The sequence below is a fragment of the Physeter macrocephalus genome, chromosome 4 (assembly GCF_002837175.3).
Source record: "Physeter macrocephalus isolate SW-GA chromosome 4, ASM283717v5, whole genome shotgun sequence".
Taxonomy (NCBI): Eukaryota; Metazoa; Chordata; class Mammalia; order Artiodactyla; family Physeteridae; genus Physeter; species Physeter macrocephalus.
This window is the reverse complement of record NC_041217.1, coordinates 19016734-19042165: the sequence shown is the minus strand read 5'-3', so window position 1 is coordinate 19042165 and position 25432 is coordinate 19016734. Positions and strand designations below refer to the sequence as shown.

The following is a 25432-nucleotide window of genomic DNA, read 5'->3' as shown; positions in this document are numbered from 1 at the left end:
CTCCATACTGTTCTCCATAGTGGCTGTATCAATTTACATTATTCCCACCAGCAGTGCAAGAGGGTTCCCTTTTCTCCACACCCTCTCCAGCATTTATTGTTTCTAGAGTTTTTGATGATGGCCAATCTGACCGGTGTGAGATGATATCTCATTGTCGTTTTGATTTGCATTTCTCTAATGATTAATGATGTTGAGCATTCTTTCATGTGTTTGTTGGCGATCTGTATATCTTCTTTGGAGAAATGTCTATTTAGTTCTTCTGCCCATTTTTGGATTGGGTTGTTTGTTTTTTTTGTTATTGAGCTGCATGGGTTGCTTATAAATTTTGGATCTTAATCCTTTGTCATTTGCTTCATTTGCAACTATTTTCTCCCATTCTGAGGGTTGTCTTTTGGTCTTGTTTATGGTATCCTTTGCTGTGCAAAAGCTTTTAAGTTTCATTAGGTCCCATTTGTTTATTTTTGTTTTTATTTCCATTTCTCTAGGAGATGGGTCAAAAAGGATCTTGCTGTGATTTATGTCATAGGGTGTTCTGCCTCTGTTTTCCTCTTAGAGTCTGATAGTTTTGGCCTTATATTTAGGTCTTTAATCCATTTTGAGTTTATTTTTGTGTGTGGTGTTAGGGAGTGTTCTAATTTCATACTTTTACATGTAGCTGTCCAGTTTTCCCAGCACCACTTATTGAAGAGTCTGTCTTTTCTCCACTGTATATCCTTCCCTCCTTTTATCAAAGATAAGGTGACCATATGTGTGTGGGTTTATCTCTGGGCTTTCTATCCTGTTCCATTGATCTATATTTCTGTTTTTGTGCCAGTACCATACGGTCTTGATTACTGTAGCTTTGTAGTAATAATAGTAATGTAGTAATAATAAATATATTATTTACACTGAGATTTTTTTAAAACTAAATTTCACATGAAGCTGTATGATATGAACACCATTTCAAGAGGAACAAATTGCTGCTTACTTCTATTATCTCAAAAAGCAGTCCAGGCTCGATCACAATGATAACCTCATACTCAGCTGCATTTCTGCCAGGGATGCTTCCAAGAAATGAATCTCTCATCGCACATGCACCCTCTATTGCTTCTTCCAGTCCAGGCTTCTTCCAGATAGAACTGGTTCTAATCCATCCAGTACGAAAAACACTCTTGGGTTCTTAAAAAAAAGTTAACCAATTTACATATATTTTAAACTGTATATAAAGCTCAAACCGTTAAATATTTACTATGCATGGAAAATAAGAATTGTTATTTATGACAATTAGCATGGAGCCATCCTAAATGCTTACCAAACATTTATATCAACATTTGGAAATGTAAACAAAGAATAAAGATATACAGTGAGATCTCAAAGGATGCCTAGAGGAAAATAAAATAGAAAGAAATATCCCAATATTACAGTAGTTGTCTCTGGGTTATAAGTAAGATCATGAGTGACTTTTGTCCTCTTTCTAAAATTCTACAGTTTCTAATTTTCTGTAAGCTTAATACAACCAGACAGAAAAAACTATTATAAAAATATTCACTAACAGGCACTATACTTTGTTTTAGTAAAAGCCTAAAATATATTTCTGACATTTATAAAGGTATTTAAGAAAAAGTGATTTCTCAATATAGTCAAGCTGCTAATACCTTTCAGAAAGCACTTTACGGTGGCATGAAGACCACGCGGAAATTTATCCTACTCCTCCACACACAGGTGCAGAAACTACGACATGATCGAGATGCAAAATGCCACAAAACAGTCACTGTAGATGAGTAAGTGCCTCTTTTGTGAAGTAGATAAAATGAGAAGCTGTACCTTCAACCAGGGTCTTTCTCATTCAGAGAACAAATCAAGTATTTCTTACCTTTAATGTAAGGTATGTACTGGAATACCTCTTCAGCCAAGTGAGGAAGAATGGGAGCAAAAGAACGAACCATTACATCCAAAATTTCGGCTAATGCAGTCTGACAAGAGCGTCGTTTGGGATCATCTGCATTTTCACAATAAAGCCTGTTGAAGAACAACTTAGTGAGTGGTTGGCAACACTTTGTACACGATGATTGCTAAGATGGGATCTGCCTCAGGCTGAGTTCATTCTGACAGTGCCTAAGCCTATGGCTCCAACGTCTTCTAATTAAAGGATAAAATATTCCATCATACAACTTTTTTGATAAAATCCTCTATGCCTTCCAAGTGTGCCCACCTCCTCAAAAACTCTGATACCTATGCTATGTCCAATTCTGTTTTTCCGATCGATAATAACTAGAATCTAGACAACTGTGTTAAAGGAAAATTAATAAGTTAGTTGATGGTATTTAAAATGTGACTCCCCACCCCTATGACCCTATCTGTGTCAAGGGAAGGACTGGGAGTTAGTGCCAGTGGAAGGTCCCTGAGGTGCTGACAGATTGGGGCTGACACCTCACACTGGCTCAGTTACTGTCACACATAAGAGTCACACAGTGTCGCCTGCATTCTGGAGCAAAACATGAAGACAGCGCCAAGCCTGCCTCTAAAAGGGTATCGCTGATGTTATACAATGTCATCATATTAATAACTGCCTGAATACTTCTCTCTGAGAAATGTCCCCCTCAAGATCAGCAAACCCCTGAGGACAAGCTCTATGTCCATTACCTCATATCCACAGCTAGTACTGACTGAGCACTTACTTTGTCAAACACAGCCTTCAGCACATTACTTATATTGAATCTTTTCATTTCCACATTCTGAAACAGGTATTATCACCATTTTACAGATTAAAAAACTGAAATTATAGGACAAGTTGCCTTAGCTCATAAAGCTAGTGACAGGATGAAACAAACTTCCTAATCAGACTTGACTCAAGAACCCAACTTCTTTTTTTTTTTTTTTTTTTTTTTTTTTTAAGCGGCACGCAGGCCTCACTGCTGCGGCCTCTCCCGTTGCGGAGCACAGGCTCCGGACGCGCAGGCCCAGCAGCCGTGGCTCACGGGCCCAGCCGCTCCGCGGCACGTGGGATCTTCCCGGACCAGGGCGCGAACCCGGTTCCCCTGCATTGGCAGGCGGACGCGCAACCGCTGCGCCACCAGGGAAGCCCCCAGCTTCTTAATAATGGTACAGGGCAGCCCCTCTTGCTCGCCTCTGCTTTCCAACATTTGCCAAGCAGAGTAGATGTTCAAGCAGTGTTTGCTGAGTATTTCAATATTCGGTCATACATACCTATCTTTGATTACGCTGAAATAAAAGTTGGAGAGTTCTCTGGTATAAAATGCTCGTAACAGCCGAACAACTTTTCCAAAGTCATATTGCTTATATGAATCGGTAATCTAGGGAACAAAGCCAAGGTAAGTCTGGAAGCTGGGATAAGCAAATAAAGATGCAAGCCATCACGAGCAAAATATGCTCCTCTTCAAAACATGTTCCAAAGGCAGACAACACAAAACAGGCAAGACGTGAGCGCACTTAAGGGTCTTTAAAACGGCATTTCTGGATATGAAAGTCACTATCCTCAGAATACACTCAATAGTCTACCCTGAAAACTACAAAAGGACACACAAAATGAAAAGATCAGGTTTGAAATGATGAAGCCACGCTATTTTAAAACAGCAAAGAGTTGAAACTACCAACGTTCCTTCATTTATGCCTGAAAAGTAAAATTGGGCAAAAATCTGCATGTACGACTCTTAAGGGTATGTGGAAGCAATTCTCATTTTTGAGAAAACACAAAATATTTGTGTTTGTATATGAGAGGATATCTTATAAGACAACACAGGAATCATCATTTCAGTTATTTCTATACTTTTGAGATATATATTTCTATACTTCTGCCACAACTCTATTTTATTCCTTCCTATTAAAGAAATACATGGGACTGATTTCAAGAGAAAAATGTGGTCTGAGGGGAGGCCTGGGCCTACTGCTGCCACCAGGTACTCCTCTAGTCTTTTGAGAGACCAGGAAAGAAATCAGAAGACTTCATACCTAATCAACCTAGGACCATGTGGAATTTAGCAAGTATAACTTTTTTTGGTGCTTTTAGATACTGTTTCTAACAAGGTTTGCTCCACTCGTGTACAACCCAAATTTCAACATACAACTGTGCTATTTCCAAAAGCTTATTAATGCACACTTACCTTGTTTGCTAAATCCTGCAGTAAGTGTAGCATATACTGGTCTATGATATACATATTGTTAACAGGGATAGAATCTGTTTCTGGGTTGAAACCAGCCACATTTCCCAAAAGAAAGCGGAGTGTATTCCTAAGCTATAAATATTGAGGAAAAAAATATACAGTCAAAAAATATATGAGTCCTTCAATTATTACTGAAAACTTATTTTCTTTCTCTAACTTTTATCCAACTCATGTTACTTTCTTAATGGGATACTTTGTTATATCATTCCTATCATAAGACTACAAATGCAGAAAACAAACTATCATTTCAAAAACTCAGTTGCAGAAACAACCACTGTACTTTATACATAAAAACTGAATTTTCATTATATTTCTTTAAAATCTAAGGGCAAATCACCTTTCAGTGGCCCAAGTTTGTTCATCTGTGTCGGTAAGAATGTTGTGTAGGTAAAAATAAATGGAATAAATGTGCACAGTCATTGAGCACATAAAAAGTATACAAAATTAGTATAATTTCATATTATATTAAAATAAAATATAAAAGACAGTGTATAAAATTATCAGCATTACTACTTATATTTTTAAACAAATAAATTAGCACAGGATATTTTTAAAAGCTCATAACATGTGGAGAACTCATTTTCATTCAGTTGTGAAGTGCCAACAAAAATGTGCCTCATTTTTTTTTTAACAACGACTCAGTAAACTTTTCATTCGGAAATAGTATGTAATAGAAAGAGTAGTGACTCTGACCTTGCTGATATCATCTCTGGCAGCATTCAGTACAGATGGACTAATTATCACTTCAGTGAAGACATTGGACTCAGCGACCCACCAGCGAAGGACATCAGCGCCATAGGGAGGCTCTTTGCTTTGATCCTTTTCATTGAGGGAAAAAACATATAAACGTATAAATGGCTTTCGATTACAATTTGGTGAACAGAGGCTTTAGGTAAGACTCCTATTCAGAAATGTTTGAGCAAAATGTAAGCATAAAATATACCCGTACTGTAATGAAATAAGGGCTAACGATCTCAGAGATCAGGCTGAATCTAAAACAACAACAAAACTGGACAAAGGGAGAGTTCGGCCTGCAGTCTTGTTCAGTGTCTCCCTGTCATGTCCGTAAACAGCCACTACAGCAGGTGGACAGAGTACTGCCCCAGATGCGTCTGTGATGGGGGAGTGGGCCGGGGGAGGGGAAGGATTGCTTTTCCCTCTCAATACTCCCAAGCTACTCTGACAAAGAGAATCGATTACTGGACACTAGGAGGGCAGTAAAAAGCCAAAGGAGTAAAATAACAGAGAAGGGATTTCTTTTCTGAAAGCAACTCCAAAATAAACCAAAGTATCAGCAACCCCAGACTGATGTTCATTAATGACTTGCTTTAAAGTGTATCGTTTCCAAGAATATAATAATAAAACATTCATTCATTCATTTATTTATGGCTGCACGGCTTGCGGGATCTCAGTTCTCCGACCAGGGATCGAACCTGGGCCCCCACGGGGAAAGCGCCAAGTCCTAACCACGGGGCCTCCAGGGAATTCCCTGAAACATGCATTTAGAAGATGCGATCTGATTTTTTTCCTATACTGTTTCTGTTTAACTGTAAACTACAGTTTATAAAGTTTTAAAGTTCAGACAATTAAAAGAGGGATAGCATGGCTCAGGACCTAACTGGAGATTCAGACCTGAAATGAGTCAAAAGGGCCACAATCCCAACCCTGCCCTTTTTCCAAAAAAAAAAAAATCACGTATCATTTAAGAGTCTAGATTTAAAACTTGGTAAAGCATTTGCTATTAGTATAAAAGATAGTTTTGTGAGGTTTTTGTTTGTTTTTTTTTACATTGAACTAACTATATTAAGGGTTCTGTCTGCCAACTTAGCCTCAAAACAAAAATAAAATGAATTTTTAGGGAACCACCTACTTGTCCTCCATTGATGACAACATCAGGATCAATGACATTCCCGAGAGACTTGGACATCTTTTCTCCCTTTTCTCCAAGGGTAAATCCATGAACAACCACTGTTCTAAGAAGACAAATTAGCTATTATAATAATGAACACAATGATGATGGTCTTTTTGAAGATGACTCACAGCTTAAAAAAAGTAACTTAGTTTGACATAAAAATCATTTTTCTCGACAAATTATGTATGAAAACTTTTCTTCAAAGTCTGATTCTCAGCTACGTATTTATCCTGTTAAATAGTAAGCTCTCTACTTATACACAAAAAAATTTTTGTTTACATTCACTAAACAACTGTCTCCTGAGCATCTATTATGTACTGATTTTGATCATTAAAACTAACCAGGAAAAAGTATGTCTTAAAAAAAAAATTATCACCACAAAATTATCTTCAAAAGGATAATTTGAGAGAAATACATCTGCTGTTCTATCGACTTTTAAAAGCATGTTATACAAGAAACATAAAACATGCAAATTGTGAGATGTGTTTTCACTTTAAGATAGCAAAAATCTTAAGCTATTTAAGAATCTTTCTGATTACAACCTCTATTCACATAGTTGAATAAGGAAAAGCTATTCTCTGTAACTAAATAAGAATCCCTAATTTAATAAAATTCACTAAAGAAATATCTCTATCCATTAGCCACTTGTGGAAATTACAAATGTAAGGATATCTGACTGAGGTTGTCCTCAGTCAAGCTAGAATATCCTTCTCCACATCCATCCGTGTGGGTTTCTCCACTACTCCAGTCAATGCCGGTTTTACCTCTTCTAGGAATTATGATCTGTATCAGAGTGACAAGGCTTCTCTGTATTGCTGTCTCCGTTTTTGTCTCTATTTTTTTTTTTTTTTTTTTTTTACTTCAAACCTATTTCTCTCCTGAGACTGCAAGCTAATTAAGGGCAGTGTTTTATCATATATATATATTATTCAGCACAGTGCTTCACACTCTGGCGAGTATTCAGTAGAAATACTCAACCGTGTGCTGACTTGTTTAGCTCAGGTGTAATACTTACTTAAAAGGTGATTTATTCCTTGCTGCCACACTTGTTAATAAGGAAGACTGAAACCAACCCCCAAGCTGGTCTTTTCCTTCCAAGTACAAATCTGCTCTTTGGTCAGTACCTCAAAAATAAATATGAAAAAACAGAAATTTAAGTTAATTAAATAGGAAAATGGAAATGAATATTTATCAAGGTATTAAAATATTAAAAGTAATCATGTTACTTATTTCTTGTGTCATGCTATACCCAATGGCTAGGTTGCATTCACTCGGGCTGTTACCCTCACTGCCAATTTATTAATCAAGATAAAGAAAATAAACCTTGGAGTATGATCTCCCAAACCACAGATAACTAAAGTATTATCTAAATTAGGGACTGATTCATATTAACTACCAATATCAATATTTCCAGTTACATCTTTTATGAAAGTAAACTATTTTTATTAATTCAACAATTATTTGCTGAGTATCCAGTAACTTTATATGTTAAGTCATTTAATTCTCATAGTAACTCTAGAAGGTAGATATTATTATTGTCCCCATTTTACTGATGAGGAAAGTTAGACACTGAGAGATTTTATAACTTGCCCAGGGTTATGTAGACAGTAAGCAGATTGGGTCTAGGCCCCTTTCTATTTTATTTTTTTCTTTTCCCATATAGGACATTACTGGGTGAAATTGGAGTAAGATCTATAGATAAGTAACAGTATGGAATCAGTGCTAATTTCCTGATTTTGATGTTCATATTGGTTATATAAGAGACTGTCCATGTTTTTAGGAAATCCACACTGAAATATTTCGGGATAAAAGAGCATCAAGTCTGCAACTTACCTTAAAATTGTACAGAAAAATGTTTGTTTATATATCCATATAGAAAAAATATATATAAAGCAAATGTGGCAAAATGTTGACTACGGAAAATCTAGGTGAAGGTATGTACTTCTTTATACTATTCTGTGACTTTTCAGAATAAAAATGGTTTTCAAAAAAAGGAGCATGAGGTCTTTGGGGAAGATTACTTCCATATTTTAAACCTAAACTCAGAACTCAAAGAAACCCCAGCAATCCCTTTTTATTTGTAAAATGATGGTGATTTGCTCTTATGTCCTAACATTGAGGATTCAGTGTTGTAATCCTTATGTGACAAAGAGTATCTGGGTGAAGGTGGGAGACAAAACTGAAATAATGTAATCAAACATTAAATTAGTTAAATTCGACTAACATTATCAAGCACCTAGCAGGCACTGTGCTATCTGCCCTCTTGGAGATGATAGCCAACAAGAAATAACTATGTTGTTATCAGGGTGAAAACACAGGTTAGCCTAGTCTATGCAGTTAGGAAAGCCTAGGATAATATAAAATGATAAATGAGAACAAAAATTTTAGCCCCAACATCTAGAATGTTACATCTATATCCTACTTTCCTTCTTCCTCTACTGATCTGTAACCATTTAAACTTTTACAATACCAGTACTTAAACCCCATCCCACCCAAAATGTTAACTTTCTACTGGAGACCACATTTTGGATGTAGCAATAATTAATGAGAAGATTAATAACAGAATACTAGGGGAAATCCTTCTCTGAAATAAGTGGAAAATGAAATAGCAGGAAGTATTGCCCAAAATTTCTCATTTCTTCAGAAAATACCTACTTCTGGCCTAATGAAATGACAGTCCATAATCATGAAATCAAACTAAAGTTCTGTCATCTTGGAGAAATCATTGCTTCCAAGCCTTGATTAACACACCTAAAAAAACAAGGGGTTTAAATAATCTCTAAAATCTTTGCCAGCTCTAAAATTTTTAGTTTTAAGAAAGCTGGTTGTTGCCTCAGGACTTACACTATGCAGGATAAAAGCAATGTGAAGACTGCACAGTGGCGAGATTCAGACTGCCTGGGTCCAAATCCTGGCTGTGGCGCTTATTACCCAGGGGCCTTAGCATAACCTTTCCACGCTTCCATTTCTTCCTCACTGAAATGAGGATAACACCAGAATCTTCTTACCTTATAAGGTTGTTCTAGAGACTAAAGAGGTAATATAACATGCTTAGGACATGGTAAATACTCAGTAAATGTTAATTATTATTAAGATACATCATAAAGGGCACTTGATAGTTGCTGATGGAGAATTAAAGTGTCTTCCTGGTATATATTTTTAAACAGTTTAATATGAAGGAATACTTGCAAAAATGTGATTAGGTATACTACTTTTAAAATACATGGTCTCTGATTCTGTCCTAGAAACACATGTTGTACCTAATAAAATCAGGCCATTAATAACAGCACAACAAAACAACTAATTCATATTAAGGGTAAAATCTTGGTGTCTTTCTCATTCTCATATATGCTGAATTATTGGAATTGGGTAAGGAGCAAAATATCATTCTGGAAAAGGAAGTGTAACCCTAGAAAATTTCTGTGAACAAGAGCCTGTCAAGATGGTGTATGAAACCAAAAGAAAAAGATGGAAGTGGGGAAGTTTTGGAGTAGCAAAGCACTAAGTAAGAAATGAAAAGATAAAGTTTACAGGAACTTTCAAAATGAAGATGGAGAAGTTTAGTCTTGGATGGTAAGTAATACGAACCACAGTCAAACTCAAGTGCTGGTATACTGTAGAATCATTTAACAACCTCATATAATTAATTATTGGGACTACTTTCTGTTCTAGTAAGCTTATTTTTAGTAATGCTTAATTTTTTTTTCTAACAACAAAAAGCACATTCTCACTTTAAGAAACTTGTAAAACAGTAAAGTTCAAGAAAATAAAATCACATATATTCCCGATACCCAGAGATAATCACTTTATTTCAGCATATTTCCTTCCACTATTTTGTCTATGCATACCAATATTTACATGAGTAAATATCCTACATCTTTGTATTCTGCACTTTTAAAAATTTAACACGCCCTTAAATAATACTTACCCATGACCATTTAATGTTCAAAAAATGTTCAAAAACATGACTTAATGGAGGCATATCATTCTATCATATGAATGTATGTATGCCATATCACTTTAGCCATTTTTCTACAGATGGACATTGGGTTGTTGGTCTATGTCATTTACTGTTTGAAATAACACTGTAATGAGTATCTTCACACATAATTTTTCATTCAGATCTGATTACTTCTACAGAATAGATTCCTGTAAGTGGAATCACACGGTCAAAATACAGAAAACTACTTCAAAGCTTTTGACGAATAACGTGAAAACCCCTCTGGTAGGTCTGTGCCAATTTACACTTCCACCAGCAGTGTACAAGAGGGAGAAACAGTGCCCATTTTTTTTCTGCCTATTTTTTATCCTTTTTCCTTCCTGCATAGATTTTTTTGTAATTTTATTATTATTATCATTATTTTTTAATATTTTCTTGGCAGCATGTGGATCTTAGTTCCCCAACCAGGGATCAAACCTGCGCCCCTTGCATTGGAAGTGCGGAGCCTTAACCACTGGACTGCCGGGGAAGTCCCTGCATAGATCTTTTAGTGAAAGAAAAATTTAGAACTTTCTTATGGAGGCATAGTATATTTGTTGTCTTAAAATTCCAGGAAAAGTAGTGATTAACCATGTGGTAAAAAGTTAGTATTTCTTTACAATAACTTTCGCCCTTATGAAAATTGTAGGAATTCCCTGGTGGCCTAGTAGTTAGGATTCTAGGCTTTCACTCCTGTGACCCGGGTTCAATCCCTAGTCAGGAAACTCAGATCCCACAAGTCGCCTGCGCAGCCAAAAAAAAAAGTAAAGATTCATGTTTAGAGGAAACAACTGTTCAATACCTCTAGGACTGTGATTTAGGTATGGTAAAAAATTTAAAGAATAAACCAACTACTAAAAAATTACTATCAGGGCTTACTGATCACATTTCATGTTAGGCTTTTCTCTGCTTAACTGGTTTTGTGTACCTTTGAATAAATGTGCTAAAAAATACTGATGAAATCACCCCTGGGGCCTTTATTATTAGAGGACCCAGTTATCAGGGAGCTATTACGATCCAGTGGCAAAATCAGAGAACCCCCTGGTGCCCATCATATTGGGTTGGTCAGAAAGTTCGTTCGGGTCTTTCTGTAAGATTAAAGACTATTCGTTAAATGAAATGCCATAGAAATTGTCCCATTTTTAACATGCTTATACATTTGTCATTAATATTATGAAGCAAAACTTCACTATTTAAAATAATTCTGGGGCTTCCCTGGTGGCGCAGTGGTTGAGAGTCCGCCTGCCGATGCAGGGGACGCGGGTTCGTGCCCCGGTCCGGGAGGATCCCATATGCCGCGGAGCGGCTAGGCCCGTGAGCCTGCGCGTCCGGAGCCTGTGCTCCACAACGGGAGAGGCCACAGCAGTGAGAGGCCCGCATACCGCAAAAAAAAAAAAAATTAAAAAAAAAAAAATAAAAAATTACTATCAAAGAGGAATTAGCAAAAAACTGAGTAATCTAAAATTTCATTACTAAATTTGTATAATTTTGCTGAATTGATGAATTTTGAGCAAGATTATTATATTGAACTAAGAAGGCAGGTTGTAGAACCAGCACAAACATTTGGCAAAACTACTGTTTAATGTACATACATTTAAAAATAATTTAAACAAAAAATAATTGCTAAAAATAATCATTAATTTTTGAAATTAAGCTATTAGTACTGTATATGTCCTTAAAAGGGTAACTTTAAAAAAAACTTATTTGTAAATCTAAGTTTCTGTTTCAAAAAATGATCTCTTTTCTCTACTTAAAGTTATTTCTCTGTTAAAAAGAATCAGAAATGATGTAGAATAAGTATTTTAAAACACTAATTACTTTACCAGGTGAATGGATAAAAAACTGTGGTACATCCAGACAATGAAGTATTGTTCAGCACTAAAAAGTAAAGAGCTATCAAGCCATGAAAAGACATGGAGGAACCTTGAATACGTATTATTAAGTAAAAGAAGCCAATGTGAAAAGGCTACATCCTGTATGACTCCAACTATACCACATTCTGGAAAGGGCAAAATTATGGAGACAGTAAAAAGATCAGTGGCTGCCAGGGCTTAGTAGGGAACGAGGGATGAAAAGGCGGAGCCGAAGATTTGGGGGGCCATAAAACTATTCTGTGTGATACATGCCATTATACATTTGTCAAAACCCACAGAAAGTACATCACCAAGAGTGAACTCTAATGTAAACTATGGACCCTGGATGATAATGAGTTGTCAACGTGGGGTCATCGAATGTAACAGACCACTCTGGTGTGGGATGCTGACAATGGGACGGCTGTGGGGAAGGGGTATAAGGGGTATGGATTCTCTCTACTTTTCTATCTTTAAAAAATTTTACACATTAGTTTTATTTTATTTTTTAAAATTTTTATTGGAGTATAGTTGCTTTACAATATTGTGTTAGTTTATACTGTACAGCAAAGTGAATCAGCTATACATATATCCCCTCTTTGGATTTCCTTCTCATTTAGGTCACCACAGAGCACTGAGTAGAGTTCCCTGTGCTATACAGTAGGTTCTCATTAGTTACCTATTTTATACATAGTATCAACAGTGTATATATGTCCATCCCAATCTCCCAATTCATCCCACCACCCCCTTTCCCCTTTGGTATCCATAAGTTTGTCGTCTGTGTCTCTATTTCTGCTTTGTAAATAAGATCGTCTATACAAATTTTTTCAAAAAAATAAAGCTATTTTTAAAAAAGTTTAAATATTAATTAGTTTTAAATCAGTGCAATAATTAATGTCTTTGGTAAACATTTAAGGAATGTTTTAGAAATATGGATATGACTTATTACTTATATATAATTCACTTTAAATGCCATTCCCTTTCAGAAAGTGTTCAAGTTTCAATTTCTTAAGTTTTACTGACCTTGAACTCACTCACAGTGAAACTCACAAAGAACTCACCAGGTACTTGACCTGGTGTAAAAACAGAAGCCAAATCTCTTTCACTGCCATAAAATCTGTCACCAAAAAGTAAAACTAGGGCTTCCCTGGTGGCGCAGTGGTTGCGCGTCCGCCTGCCGATGCAGGGGAACCGGGTTCGCGCCCCGGTCTGGGAGGATCCCACATGCCGCGGAGCGGCTGGGCCCATGGGCCATGGCCTCTGGGCCTGCGCGTCCGGACCCTGTGCTCCGCGACGGGGGAGGCCGCAGCAGAGGGAGGCCCGCATACCACAAAAAAAAAAAAAAAAAAAGTAAAACTAGATATGTATGCTATGTAATCACCAAATTCAACTCATTAAACATTAGTGATACTGGTGAAGACTGGTATCTAAAATTAAGCTCAAAATCAAGCTGATTTTACTTTGCAATAATACACTCTCAAGGAAACATGCAGACATGGAATCATTTCATATTAGACTTGATACAAGCCATCTGAGAATGAAAAGTACAATAAGCCTTCCCAGGAAAGTAGGTGACTGCTCATTTTGTTTTGTTTCTTAAAGGAAAATCACCTTTGCTTTATGGGTTTTTGAACTATGAATTCACCAAGTATCTGGACTCCTTCCCACCTCATTCTTTCTGCCTATCTTTTGAAATTTTTTATCATGAAAGAAGAAAAGAGAGGAAAACAGGATGAAATATAAATCAATTAATCTAACTTACTGATCAATCTCATAAGATTTGTCTTATTTTATTTATTCTTTACTTTTTTTTGAGGAAGAGGAATATAAGATCTCAGTGAAAAAGTAGAAACTACAGTCTAAAATTGGGTTTGTGGAAATTCCCTGGTGGGCCAGTGGTTAGGACTCAGCACTTCCACTGCCGGGGGCCCGGGTTCAATCCCTGGTCGGGGAACTAAGAACCCACAAGCCACACAGCGCGGCCAAAATAAAATAAAATAAAATAGGGTTTGTGTATTATCTGAAGATAGTTTACTTATGTTCTGGCACCCTCTTATGCATGCAACACACATGTTTAAATGGCAAAATGATTTTCTTTCTTTGAATTAATTAGCTATATATGACATGGAAGGAAAAAATGATTTACTGATTAGGTGCATTTTTACCACTAATTTCGTTTGATAAACTATTTCTGTCACTGTCAAATATTTGGTTAAGAACAAACTTGAAATAATACGACTAAACTCTATCTGTACCAACCGACAGCAGCACAGATAGGTTTTAATGACAATTTTCACACAGTTTAACAGTCAATGGCTCCAGGTATAATTTGCACTTGCTGCACTTGGTAACATAAAACCACTTTAGAAATTAAAAAGCAACAATGCCAGTAGGAGCAATTCTCACCAAGGCTGAAGCAGCTAATGAACTCTGAAATGTACTTTATAAGCACTATTTCACATATGGCATATTTATTCTATTTTGAAATTCAGGATGCTGCCCCAAATGTGGTAGGAGGTAACTCTTTTTCCTGTTTATAACATAACACTATTTAACCTACCTACCTACCTTCTGTAATGTTATCTGCTGACATTTTCAATATAATTTAGGAAAACAAAGTACCTAAACAGGCAGTATTTTCTCTTGAGTACGGTGGGAGAAACATATGAAATAATAATTCTGAAAATTACTGCATACGATATTATAAAAATTATATTAATATGTTAACTTATATTAGATCATTATGAATTTTTATGTACAGTTTAGCTATAATACAGAGTAAGCATGAATTTCTGTGTATTTTGCTTTCCAAATTTCCTATGCTGAAAGAAAGGCCCAATTAGAGCATTTCTAGCATTCACCTGCTAGGAATCACATTGCTGTCCGCTCAGTAATGAGGCCTACTACCAGAAGTATACCCCAGGTAAAACCTGACCACGATCCCTCTTCATTCCTTTAAGAACGGTCAGCTGAACAGGCAAGCGGTTTTCCCACATTCCTTTGCTCCAGAAAGCAAACAGGATCTCCTGGGTAAAAGCCAGCCTCAGCAGCAATGCGAGGAACTATCTGATGCAGCGTTGCTTCCCTGGCACCTCATCCCGGTCTTTAACCTCACAGTGGGGACAAGCTCTATTTCATTTCACTTCTAGCTTCTCACTTAGTATCCCTGAAGGTATCTTCTCACATCTAAACACATCCTCTGTGTGCCTGCTAGTACTTCTAATTCCTGCCCAATCTCGCCTCCCTTTTTATCCACGGAGTCAAAAGCTTCCCCTACCTGTGAAGAAGTAGAAATTAGTCAGCTGTCTGCACAGAGAGGGGTAAAGCTGTGAGAAGGTAATAGAGTACAGACGAATGAGAACCGGAAAGCAGGGTACCCGACTTCTAGCCTGACACTAAGCTATGTAACCATCACCTAATTGGACCCTAATCCAATCTCATCTCCTCTTCTGAAAAATGATTGGGTCAGGCTATTTCAGTGATTTCCAAACTTTGTTTTACAGCACTGAGTGCCTTGGGGTCAAGGAGAATGAGCTGACTGAGAGGAGGAAGGAAATTCCCATTTTTATTAATCTTATGAATTGTGGTTCTATATAAAAATTTCAACTGGAAAAAAAACGTTTAGAAAGTATTGGATTAAATGATTTTTAATCATTTTAAAAAAATGATTAAAAGATCCAACAGCTCTTCCAGATCTAAAATTATATTATAGCAGATGTACTTCCAAATAAAGCATAAAAAAGTTTTTGATTATAGATTTCTTCTGATAGCATTTATTTATTTTCAAAACTGCTTGACTGGTATTTAATCTACTATTTTAAATTACCTGGAAGAACATAAGACCATGAAGTTCCACTGTCAAACCAGATGTCCAAAATATCCTGACCAGGCACATACTCCAAAGCATCAGGACCACCAACCTAGTAAGATTAATGTAAAAACATTTTAATTACACAGCCATCACAACATTTACAATTAATACCCAAAAAGGTCTTAAGAAAATGAAATACTTACAATCATTAAATTCACTTTTTAAAATGAAATTTCAGACATTTTTAAGTATTTTACAATTAGGTACAACTGCTTCATTTGCATGTAAAAGTGATTAATTACACATTTACTAATGGAAATATAAACTTTTTATTTCTTGAAATAATATTCCAATTTGGATTTTTCAATATGTGATGCCATCAGTTAACTCGAATTCATGTCCTACAAAGTCCTGATACACCAATGTTAGGCACTGTTCTCTCACAGTCACAAGTGCCTCTCTCTGCTTAGCCAACAAAGCAGTTAAAATCAATCTTGGCCCTCAGTGAGACAGCAAATATCCCTCACACTCTACCGCTACACTATATACCCAACTTCTCTAGCTAAATAAAAATGTCTACTCTCAAATTGCACCGGCTCCTCATTTATGATAAATAAACTCATGAACTTGACCATGATAACATAACTACTTTTTAACTCCAGGGAATCTCGTGTTGTCATTAAATCATGCAATAGATAACAAAGGCTGTTAAATACGAATAGAAATTTACCTGAGATAAGACTTCTTTTGGAAGAAGTTGCTCCGGGGGAAGAGTCCACCAGATATCACTGCCATGTTCTTCCACTAGTTTAATAATATGCTCAATAGTTTGGCTATTTTAGGGGGAACAAAGTAAAATTGTTCACTTAATTACTGTGGTTAATACCTAATATTTTAAATTTAAGAAACAGTAGTATTTTTTCCCTATCTGCAGGATATTTATCCCAATATGCAGGGTATTTTTTCCTATCTTTTCCCCCAAATTTAGTGGTATTATCTTCAGTTACTTGCTTACTTAGTTCCTGCTGTCACCTTAAATTCAATAAAATAAAATAAAATTGATCATATGGAGCCCTTAAAAGAAAAAGAAAAAAGACTTCTCCTGATATCCCTATTTCAGTTACTGACTTCCCTGTTTCTATCAATCTATTTTCTATCCAAGTACCTATATTCAAAACCTGCTAATTATCTACCTCCTCCAATTTCTGCTCAAATTAAGCCAAAACATTGTCAGTTTCTACCTTGAAATATTACTCAAATTTATTCCTTGAGTAAATAAAAGAATATTAGTCCAACCTCACTGCATCAATACTAGATTGATGCAATGGTCTGACTTTTCCCCTATGCTCATTCCTCTACATGACACATGAAAATTAATTTATATGACACATCTTTGAGAGAGTTACATTCCTAAAACTGCTTTTATCACACCAATCCCCTCTCAAAGACTTGCAGTGCCCCCTCACTGCTTACAGGACTGAGTCCAAATACATCTGCATAAGAGGCAATGCTGTACCAGAGCACAGATTTTGATATCTGATATTTAATAACAGATATCCAGGCTTATATCTTGACTCTGCTACTTTTTATATATATGACCACACACAAGTACTAAAACTTCTCTAAGTCTTGGTTGTCCCTTCTGTTAAGAAGAATAGTACAATTTTTGTTCAAAAATATTTGAGTACCTCCAATGTTCTGGACGCTGTTCTAGGCACTGGAGATACAGCAGTTAACAAGGCAGATAAGATTCCCACTGTAGTGGAACTTGCATTTTAATGATCCTAGATACTTTCGTCAGAATGATCGCAAACTAAATGAGATGATCCAGTAAAATGTAACACATGCCTAACACACAACAGAAAGCCAATAAATGCATATCAAATGAGTACTGAAACTGATCATTATCTTTGGGAAGATAAAATACACAGTTATAAACTGTCTGAAAATTAAACTCAGGGAAAATTTTATACTAAATTTTCTCACGGAATAATATACTTTTAAGTTATTATCACAGCTTTATTGACATTACAACTTCCTCTAGTTGCTTTCCACTGAGTCACAGAATATACTGGTCAAGAACATGGACCCTGTGTGGAGAGAAGGGAACCCTCCTACATTGTTGATGGGAATGTAAATTGGTGCAGCTACTATGGAAAACAGTTTGGAGGTTCCTCAAAAAACTAAAAGTAGAGTTGCTATATAATCCTGTAATCTACTACTGGGCATATATCCAGAGAAAACTATAATTCGAAAAGTGACAGATGAATGGATAAAGAAGATGTGGTACATATACACAATGGAATATTACTCAGCCATAAAAAAGAACAAAATAATGCCATTTGCAGCAAACTGTCTGAAAATTAAACTCAGGGAAAATTTTATACTAAATTTTCTCACGGAATAATATACTTTTAAGTTATTATCACAGCTTTATTGACATTACAACTTCCTCTAGTTGCTTTCCACTGAGTCACAGAATATACTGGTCAAGAACATGGACCCTGTGTGGAGAGAAGGGAACCCTCCTACATTGTTGATGGGAATGTAAATTGGTGCAGCTACTATGGAAAACAGTTTGGAGGTTCCTCAAAAAACTAAAAGTAGAGTTGCTATATAATCCTGTAATCTACTACTGGGCATATATCCAGAGAAAACTATAATTCGAAAAGTGACAGATGAATGGATAAAGAAGATGTGGTACATATACACAATGGAATATTACTCAGCCATAAAAAAGAACAAAATAATGCCATTTGCAGCAACATGGATGGACCTAGAGATTATCATACTAAGTGAAGTCAGACAGAGAAAGGCAAATACCACACGATACCACTTATATGTGGAACCTAAAATATGACACAAATGAATTTACCTATGAAACAGAAACACACTCATAGAGAACAGACTTGTGGTTGCCAAAGGGGAGGGGGGGATGGATTAGGAGTTTGGGATTAGCAGATGCACACTATTACATATAGAATGGATAACCAACAAGGTCCTACTGTATAGCACAGGGAACTATATTCAATATCCTGTGGTAAACCATAATGGAAAAGAATATGAAAAAGAATTCAGTGTGATACACTGAATCACTCTGCTGTTCAGTAGAAATTAACACAACATTGTAAATCAACTATACTTCAATAAAATAAAAAAAAAAAAAAAAAAAAAAAGAACATGGAACCCAGAGCCAGACAGCTTTCATTTAATTCCTGGCTCTATAACTTACTAGCTATGTGACCCTAGGCAAAGCACTCAACGTTTCTGTACCTTGGTTTGCAAAAATGCACATAATAACAGCATCATTAATAGAGCTATTATGGATATGAATTGAGCTTATATGTAAAATGCCTAGAACAGTGTCTGGCACATATTAATAGGTATTATATAAGCATTAGCTACTATTTAAACTGATTCTTTTGGGTTTTTTTTGGCCTTGCCGTGCAGCACGTAGGATCTTAGTTCCCCGACCAGAGATCAAACCCGTGTGTCCTGCATTGGGAGCACAGAGTCTTAACCACTGGACTGCCAGGGAAGTCCCATAAACTTATTCTTTGAAGTCAGGAAACTTAAGACAGTTAATTTTGTTAACTAGTTACCAAAACACATATCCATATTAATATTTAGAGATTAAAGTACGTATACTAAAGCCAACTTTTCAATTATCCTCTTTTCTACCACACTCCATTAATGCAAGTAACTAAAAATGTAGGTCTATGAGAGGTGATGGAAATGGAAGGAGGAGTGGATAGGAAAAAGTTCTAAGTTCTTAATCTGGATCTGCTTCTTATTAATCATGACTATGTATGGCAAATCACTGAACCTCTCTGGGTCTGATAATTCAGATAAAATGAAGTGTTTATGAAAAATTGTTGTGGGAAGCAAAAATCAAATGGGCATTATAAATTAAATATGCTCTACAAACTGATATCCAAAATACCTAAGTTGATTATATTACAAAGGACAGAATGAAAAAGTATAATGCTACCACATCTGTTCTGAAGAAATTATGAATAATAAGAATGTTTAAATGGGCACAAGTCCATATTTCTAATACAGTCACACATTTCAGATGGACTTTAACAATAAAGATAAACTTTTGTGACATGAGACCATAAAAACTTTGTGCAATAACAACCTAGTTATATGACAATATTTAGTTACATATTACTATTTTAATAGTTTGCACAGAACATTTTATCAGTTAAGAAAATATGAATATACTATAATAGAAACTCTGAATAAACCTAATGCTATTACTCTTAGAACTAAAAAAGAGAGAGATACTAGCAAAGTACATTTACACACATATATCATACCAATTATGAAATTTTCATTAAAAAAAGATTCTAAATATGAGTGTCATTTTCATTTTGCCTTTTTTTTTGGCCACTTCATATGGCATGTGGGATCTTAGTTCCCTGACCAGGGACTGAACCCGTGCCCCCTGCATTGGAAGCTCAGAGTCTTAACCACTGGACTGCCAGGGAAGTCTCCTCACTCTGCCTTTCTATCTTTACAATGTTATCATTAGATTGTAATTTTAGATAAATAGTAAAGTAAAACAGTGAAGCACCTTTAAATGTGTTGGAAATAAACAGATAAAAAAATACAAACATAGGGTTTCCCTGGTGGCGCAGTGGTTGAGAGTCCGCCTGCCGATGCAGGGGACACGGGTTCGTGCCCCGGTCCAGGAAGATCCCGGAAAAAACACAAAAAAACCAAACAAAGGAAAATCATTCAAATTTCATATTAATTTAGAAAATAAGGTAGAGATGTTAGGATTAATATTATTAATCAAAATAAAAGCATTTATGTGTATACCACAAATTATATATACACATTTATGTGTATACATTTTTTTTTTTTTTTTTTTTTGCGGTACACGGGCCTCTCACTGTTGTGGCCTCTCCCGTTGCGGAGCACAGGCTCCGGACGCGCAGGCTCAGCGGCCACAGCTCACGGGCCCAGCCGCTCCACGGCATGTGGGATCTTCCCGGACTGGGGCACGAACCCGCGTCCCCTGCATCGGCAGGCGGACTCCCAACCACTGCGCCACCAGGGAAGCCCTATGTGTATACTTTTAAAAGGACTTTACAAGCACTCTCTAATTGGATTCATAAAAAAAACATATTTATAGCTAAACTGACAGATAAACTGTTCTGTGCCTTGGGGTTCCTTAAATCATGAGCCTAATAAGCAAGTAACACAATGAAAAGCCAGGCCTCGAAACTGTCTCTCCTGAATCATGGCTCAATTCTGCTTTTACTTCTCTATTCAGCCTTTCTAACTCATTTATGAAGACAAACACTGTATCTGTGAACTCACACTCCCCTTCTCTGGGGTTTGCTAAGTAAAGGCAAAAAGACTTATTACCCATGCGTGAACCAGAGACCAAGTCAGGGCAGCAGGGGGTCTCAGGAGATTAGTGTGCTGACAGAGCGGGCACCAAGTCCAAAGACCAGAGGCTATCTGCGACTTTTTAGATACTGACAGGAATACATCATGTTTTTTTTTCTGAGCTTCAGTTTCTATGAACATTCGGAAAAGCTGGGAGAAGAAAGGCTATGTGAAAAATTTTATTCTTAAAAATGTCCTAACATTGTAGTGAGTAACCTTAACAACTGTAGATGATACTTACATATCCATTTCAGAACGTGTGATTCAACCCTAATGAAACTAAGTTCTTTTTTATATTGCTAAATAGCAGATAAATTCAATGAAGTTTCAGAATTATATTTTAAGTATTACTTAACTATATTCAAGTATCTTAGAGAGTCTGTAACTAAAAATACCCAACAGCAAAGACAGAGTCCAATTTTGCAGCTGGCATGTTATTAAGGCAACTATAAAATCCTACCAAGTTTAGTCAACCAGCTCTAGTCTAACTACAGTTGAAGTTTTAATTGCTACATTTTCTTATAAAGATATAGGTAGTTCACTTACATATACAATATAACATTTCAATATGAGAAGAAATTTAATCTTGTACTATATAAACCTTATTTGCAAATATACTTTTTAACTCATAAAGCTCTCTTAATTCAGTGAGGAGGAAAGTTTGGTTTTGTTTTTCTTTTAGTTTACCTAATAATACTTACTAAAAATGGCATAACCATACAATGTTATCTAGACCAATGAAAACAATCCTGTAGTAGCTTTTAAAAATCTAGTTTCAAAAAGGCTGTCATAAATAAAACTACATACTACTAAAAACATGACTCATTATTTTTGTGTCCCTTCTGACATATACAGATGAATTTGGACCCCCCCCCAAAAATGTTTTTTCCAGTGTATCGAAAAGAAATATGAACCATTTTAAAGAGGGGAGAGAAGAAGCTCTGCTTCATTAATAGACCAATTCCTACTAATATTTAGAGCAAGACTTGCTTCCTTCCTTTTTATCGTGAAATATAAAAATATGATGTACTGGGCTTCCCTGGTGGTGCAGTGGTTGAGAATCCGCCTGCCAATGCAGGGGACGCGGGTTCGTGCCCCGGTCTGGGAAGATCCCACATGCCGCGGAGCGGCTGGGCCCGTGAGCCACGGCCGCTGGGCCTGCGCGTCCGGAGCCTGTGCTCCACAAAGGGAGAGGCCACAACAGTGAGAGGCCCACGTACCGCAAAAAAAAAAATAATAATAAATTAAAAATAAAATGATGTACTAAATGTACTTTAATGGGCATTATCTTCTGTAGCTTAATTCTATTTTGAGATCTTAGACAACTATATTAAGTTTTTAAAAACAGGAAAATAAAGACAACTCTGAGTTAGAGTATAAAAACTGAATAAAATTTATGACAAATAAGAATGCAGATTTCAAAGACAAAAACATTCTCACAATCCAAACAAATCAAAATTTAAGTGCACGGAATTGGTATCACTAAGTGAAAACTTTCTTCTGACTTGTACTCTGGTGGACTGAATGATCCTAAAAATATTGTGGCAGTTTTAAAAACAAAATTTGCAATAAAAATAAACAAACACATATAACCTCCAAACTTGAGGTAACTATAGTAGATTGCAAAATAAAAATAAATTTAACAAACAAAATCTGAAAAGATAATGTCGATAAAAAATACAAGTAAATGCTGCACCAGTGCTCAAAAGATACTCATTATAGCACTAGCAAACTTAGAAACAGCCAAATGTCAGGATGGGCTACATTTATTTGATTTTCATACACAAGGAACTAGGCAACCATTAAGAGCTAAGCTACCATTTGTAATGGCTACCTATTCATTCTTCCAGAATTGACTTTAATTATTTCTTCTTTTTCATATCATTACGTTTCTTTATAAACAATTGTATTAGACATCCTTACAGATATATATATATATATATATATATATATATGTACAAGAGACGTTAGTCCTTTTGTTTCCTTCGGATACTTAGAAGTGGTAATTTTTTATTACAAAACTGAGATGGTGCTTTAAAAAGTTTTAAGACAATTTTATGGGCATTTCTAGTGATATTAAATATTCTTCCAAAAAAACCCAAGAAGTAGTCAAAATTTGTCTTTTGAAATGTAAGAATTCCCCCCTTTGTTAATAATACCCTATACTTAACACAAACAGACAGTTAACTTATAACCTAAAGATCATATAAATTACTGTTGATAAAAGTGGGTGAAACCACTTATCACTACATAATCTCTATGCGCCCATCTTAATGCTATATTTCATAAAGCAGTTAAGTCCATCATAAAACTTTGTACTTTACGCAACGGCCTTATCTAAACACATGCATTATGTGTCCCTTCTTAGGTTTCAATCCATGAAAATCCGCTAGGTAGTACCAGCCACTATAACACCAACCAATCATTCTAAACTTCACTATCAACTGGCTGAGGCTTATTTAACGTGTTACCAGAAATTAAACAGCATTAAGATTGCTAGGTAATAAACAAACTGTTGCTGTCATTTCATTTTCCTGTATTTTGTCTTTATAAAAGCAAAAATATTAAGGACTATAATATACTTTTCTTCTGGAAGTTACTGGAATAAGAAGGTAAGAGGCTAAATGTTTCATATTTATTTACTAAGTTTAATTCTAGAACACAATGAAATTTGGGGGAGTTCTATTTTTAATTTAATTCTATACTTATGTTTTGAAGATGACAGGAAACAATTGTGGAGAAATTTTTATTTGATGAACACTATCAAACTTTTTCACCAAAAAGTCATTATTATTAACATGAGCAAAAATTTGAGGTAGCTAAAGCTAACATCCAAACTTGAAATTCCTTGCCTGCTCCTAGTGAATTTCTCACAATTTCCAGAAATTGGGGGCTAAGTTTCCTAAATGCATGTTAACTATTGCATTAATACTCTTAAATTGATTGAATGGTCTGAAATGAAAGAAATTTAACTAACCTCTTTTCCTTCCTAGGTAGCAAATGTTTCTACATTTTAACTTTTTTATGCTAAAAAGTATTTGTCTTTATTAATTAGTAACGAATTTCCACCGAAATTATAAAGGCATTATATTACAGATTAAGAAAAATGATCAATGATGTTAAAGTCAAAAATGGAATAATTTCTTGAGAAAATACAAAGTGCAAATGAGAACATTAATTCAAATCAAAATTAAACATCAGAGTTTCAAATCTACCAATCTCTCAGCTTATTCAGAACATGAATAAATCAAGATTTTCTTCTGTGAAACTAGTATCCTTAAGAGAGAATTTATAGACTTTCATCAAGAAAAGCAGAGGAACCTTCTGGTCTGCTTAATGGGGTCATCAACTGTAACAGCAACTCCATGTGGGCTGTGCACCAATTTCCAGTGGAGATGCTGTTACTTTTGATGGCTACCAACTCACTTTAATGTAGAGATGTATTCAAGAAAGACAAAAAAAATTATGGTCACTTGATTCTCATTTGATTAAGGAGGAAAAAAAAGACAGCCTTTCATGCTGACAGTCTTTAAAAATTGACAAATAAAGAATTAACATCCATTTTTAAACATTAACTGTTATGTCAATTAAAGGACCAAAAATGGAAGAGGATTAGAGTCATTCAGAAATGGTGTACAGGAAAATGACCTATGAATTGACAGACAGTATGGTTGTTTGTCTGTCATCTCTGTAGGCCAATATTCTGTATATCTCTGCGACTTCAGAATCAGAAATCAACTATACCATGCAAGCAACACAACAGCAGATGCACAGAAAAGAATCTGTTACATACCATGTAAATGTATTGACTGTAAATAAAACATAAATGATACATAAAAGAAAATCTGCTTGTGTTTTTCTGACAAAGCTCACATTTATTTCACCTAGGTCACCGACCAATCGATCTATGTACCATTTTATTGTAGCAATTAAATAATGGTCAAATAAACCAGCTTGCTCTACTTACTAATACGTACATTGGTCCACTTGAATCACTTCAAGAAAACACCCTAAAAATCCTGCTCTCTAAATATGGAAAAGAATGAGGAACAAAGGCAGTGTCTTATAAAGGTTTCCTTAAAAGAAAACTCTCCAGTGTGGAATTTTAAGCAATTCTTGTGTAAACTTATCTCAACTTTAATTCTTAGTAGGGGAAATAAGATATTAGTTTTTATGTGATCAAGCTCTAAATTTTAAGAACAACATATGCAACAATATTTAGGCCAAAGAGTCTTAGCTCCAAGTTGTAATAATATTGCAATAGCCTTAAAATCACTTCCTGGTCTCTAACATCTACTTTCTTTTCCTAAAACATAC

General features: G+C 35.6%; 1 protein-coding gene across 1 annotated transcript in view; it reads right to left on the bottom strand.

Moving 5' to 3' along the window:
* Nucleotides 1-25432, bottom strand: part of IARS2 (isoleucyl-tRNA synthetase 2, mitochondrial) — a 90770-nt gene that overhangs the window by 5919 nt on the left and 59419 nt on the right. Inside the window, exons 13-21 of the mRNA XM_007129266.4 lie at nucleotides 16443-16545; nucleotides 15728-15821; nucleotides 7088-7196; nucleotides 6031-6133; nucleotides 4854-4979; nucleotides 4101-4232; nucleotides 3187-3293; nucleotides 1853-1998; nucleotides 968-1158 (exon numbers count right to left, since the gene is read on the bottom strand). Of these exons, the coding sequence (XP_007129328.2) occupies nucleotides 968-1158; nucleotides 1853-1998; nucleotides 3187-3293; nucleotides 4101-4232; nucleotides 4854-4979; nucleotides 6031-6133; nucleotides 7088-7196; nucleotides 15728-15821; nucleotides 16443-16545 (1111 nt within the window). The remainder of the gene's footprint in view (nucleotides 1-967; nucleotides 1159-1852; nucleotides 1999-3186; nucleotides 3294-4100; nucleotides 4233-4853; nucleotides 4980-6030; nucleotides 6134-7087; nucleotides 7197-15727; nucleotides 15822-16442; nucleotides 16546-25432) is intronic.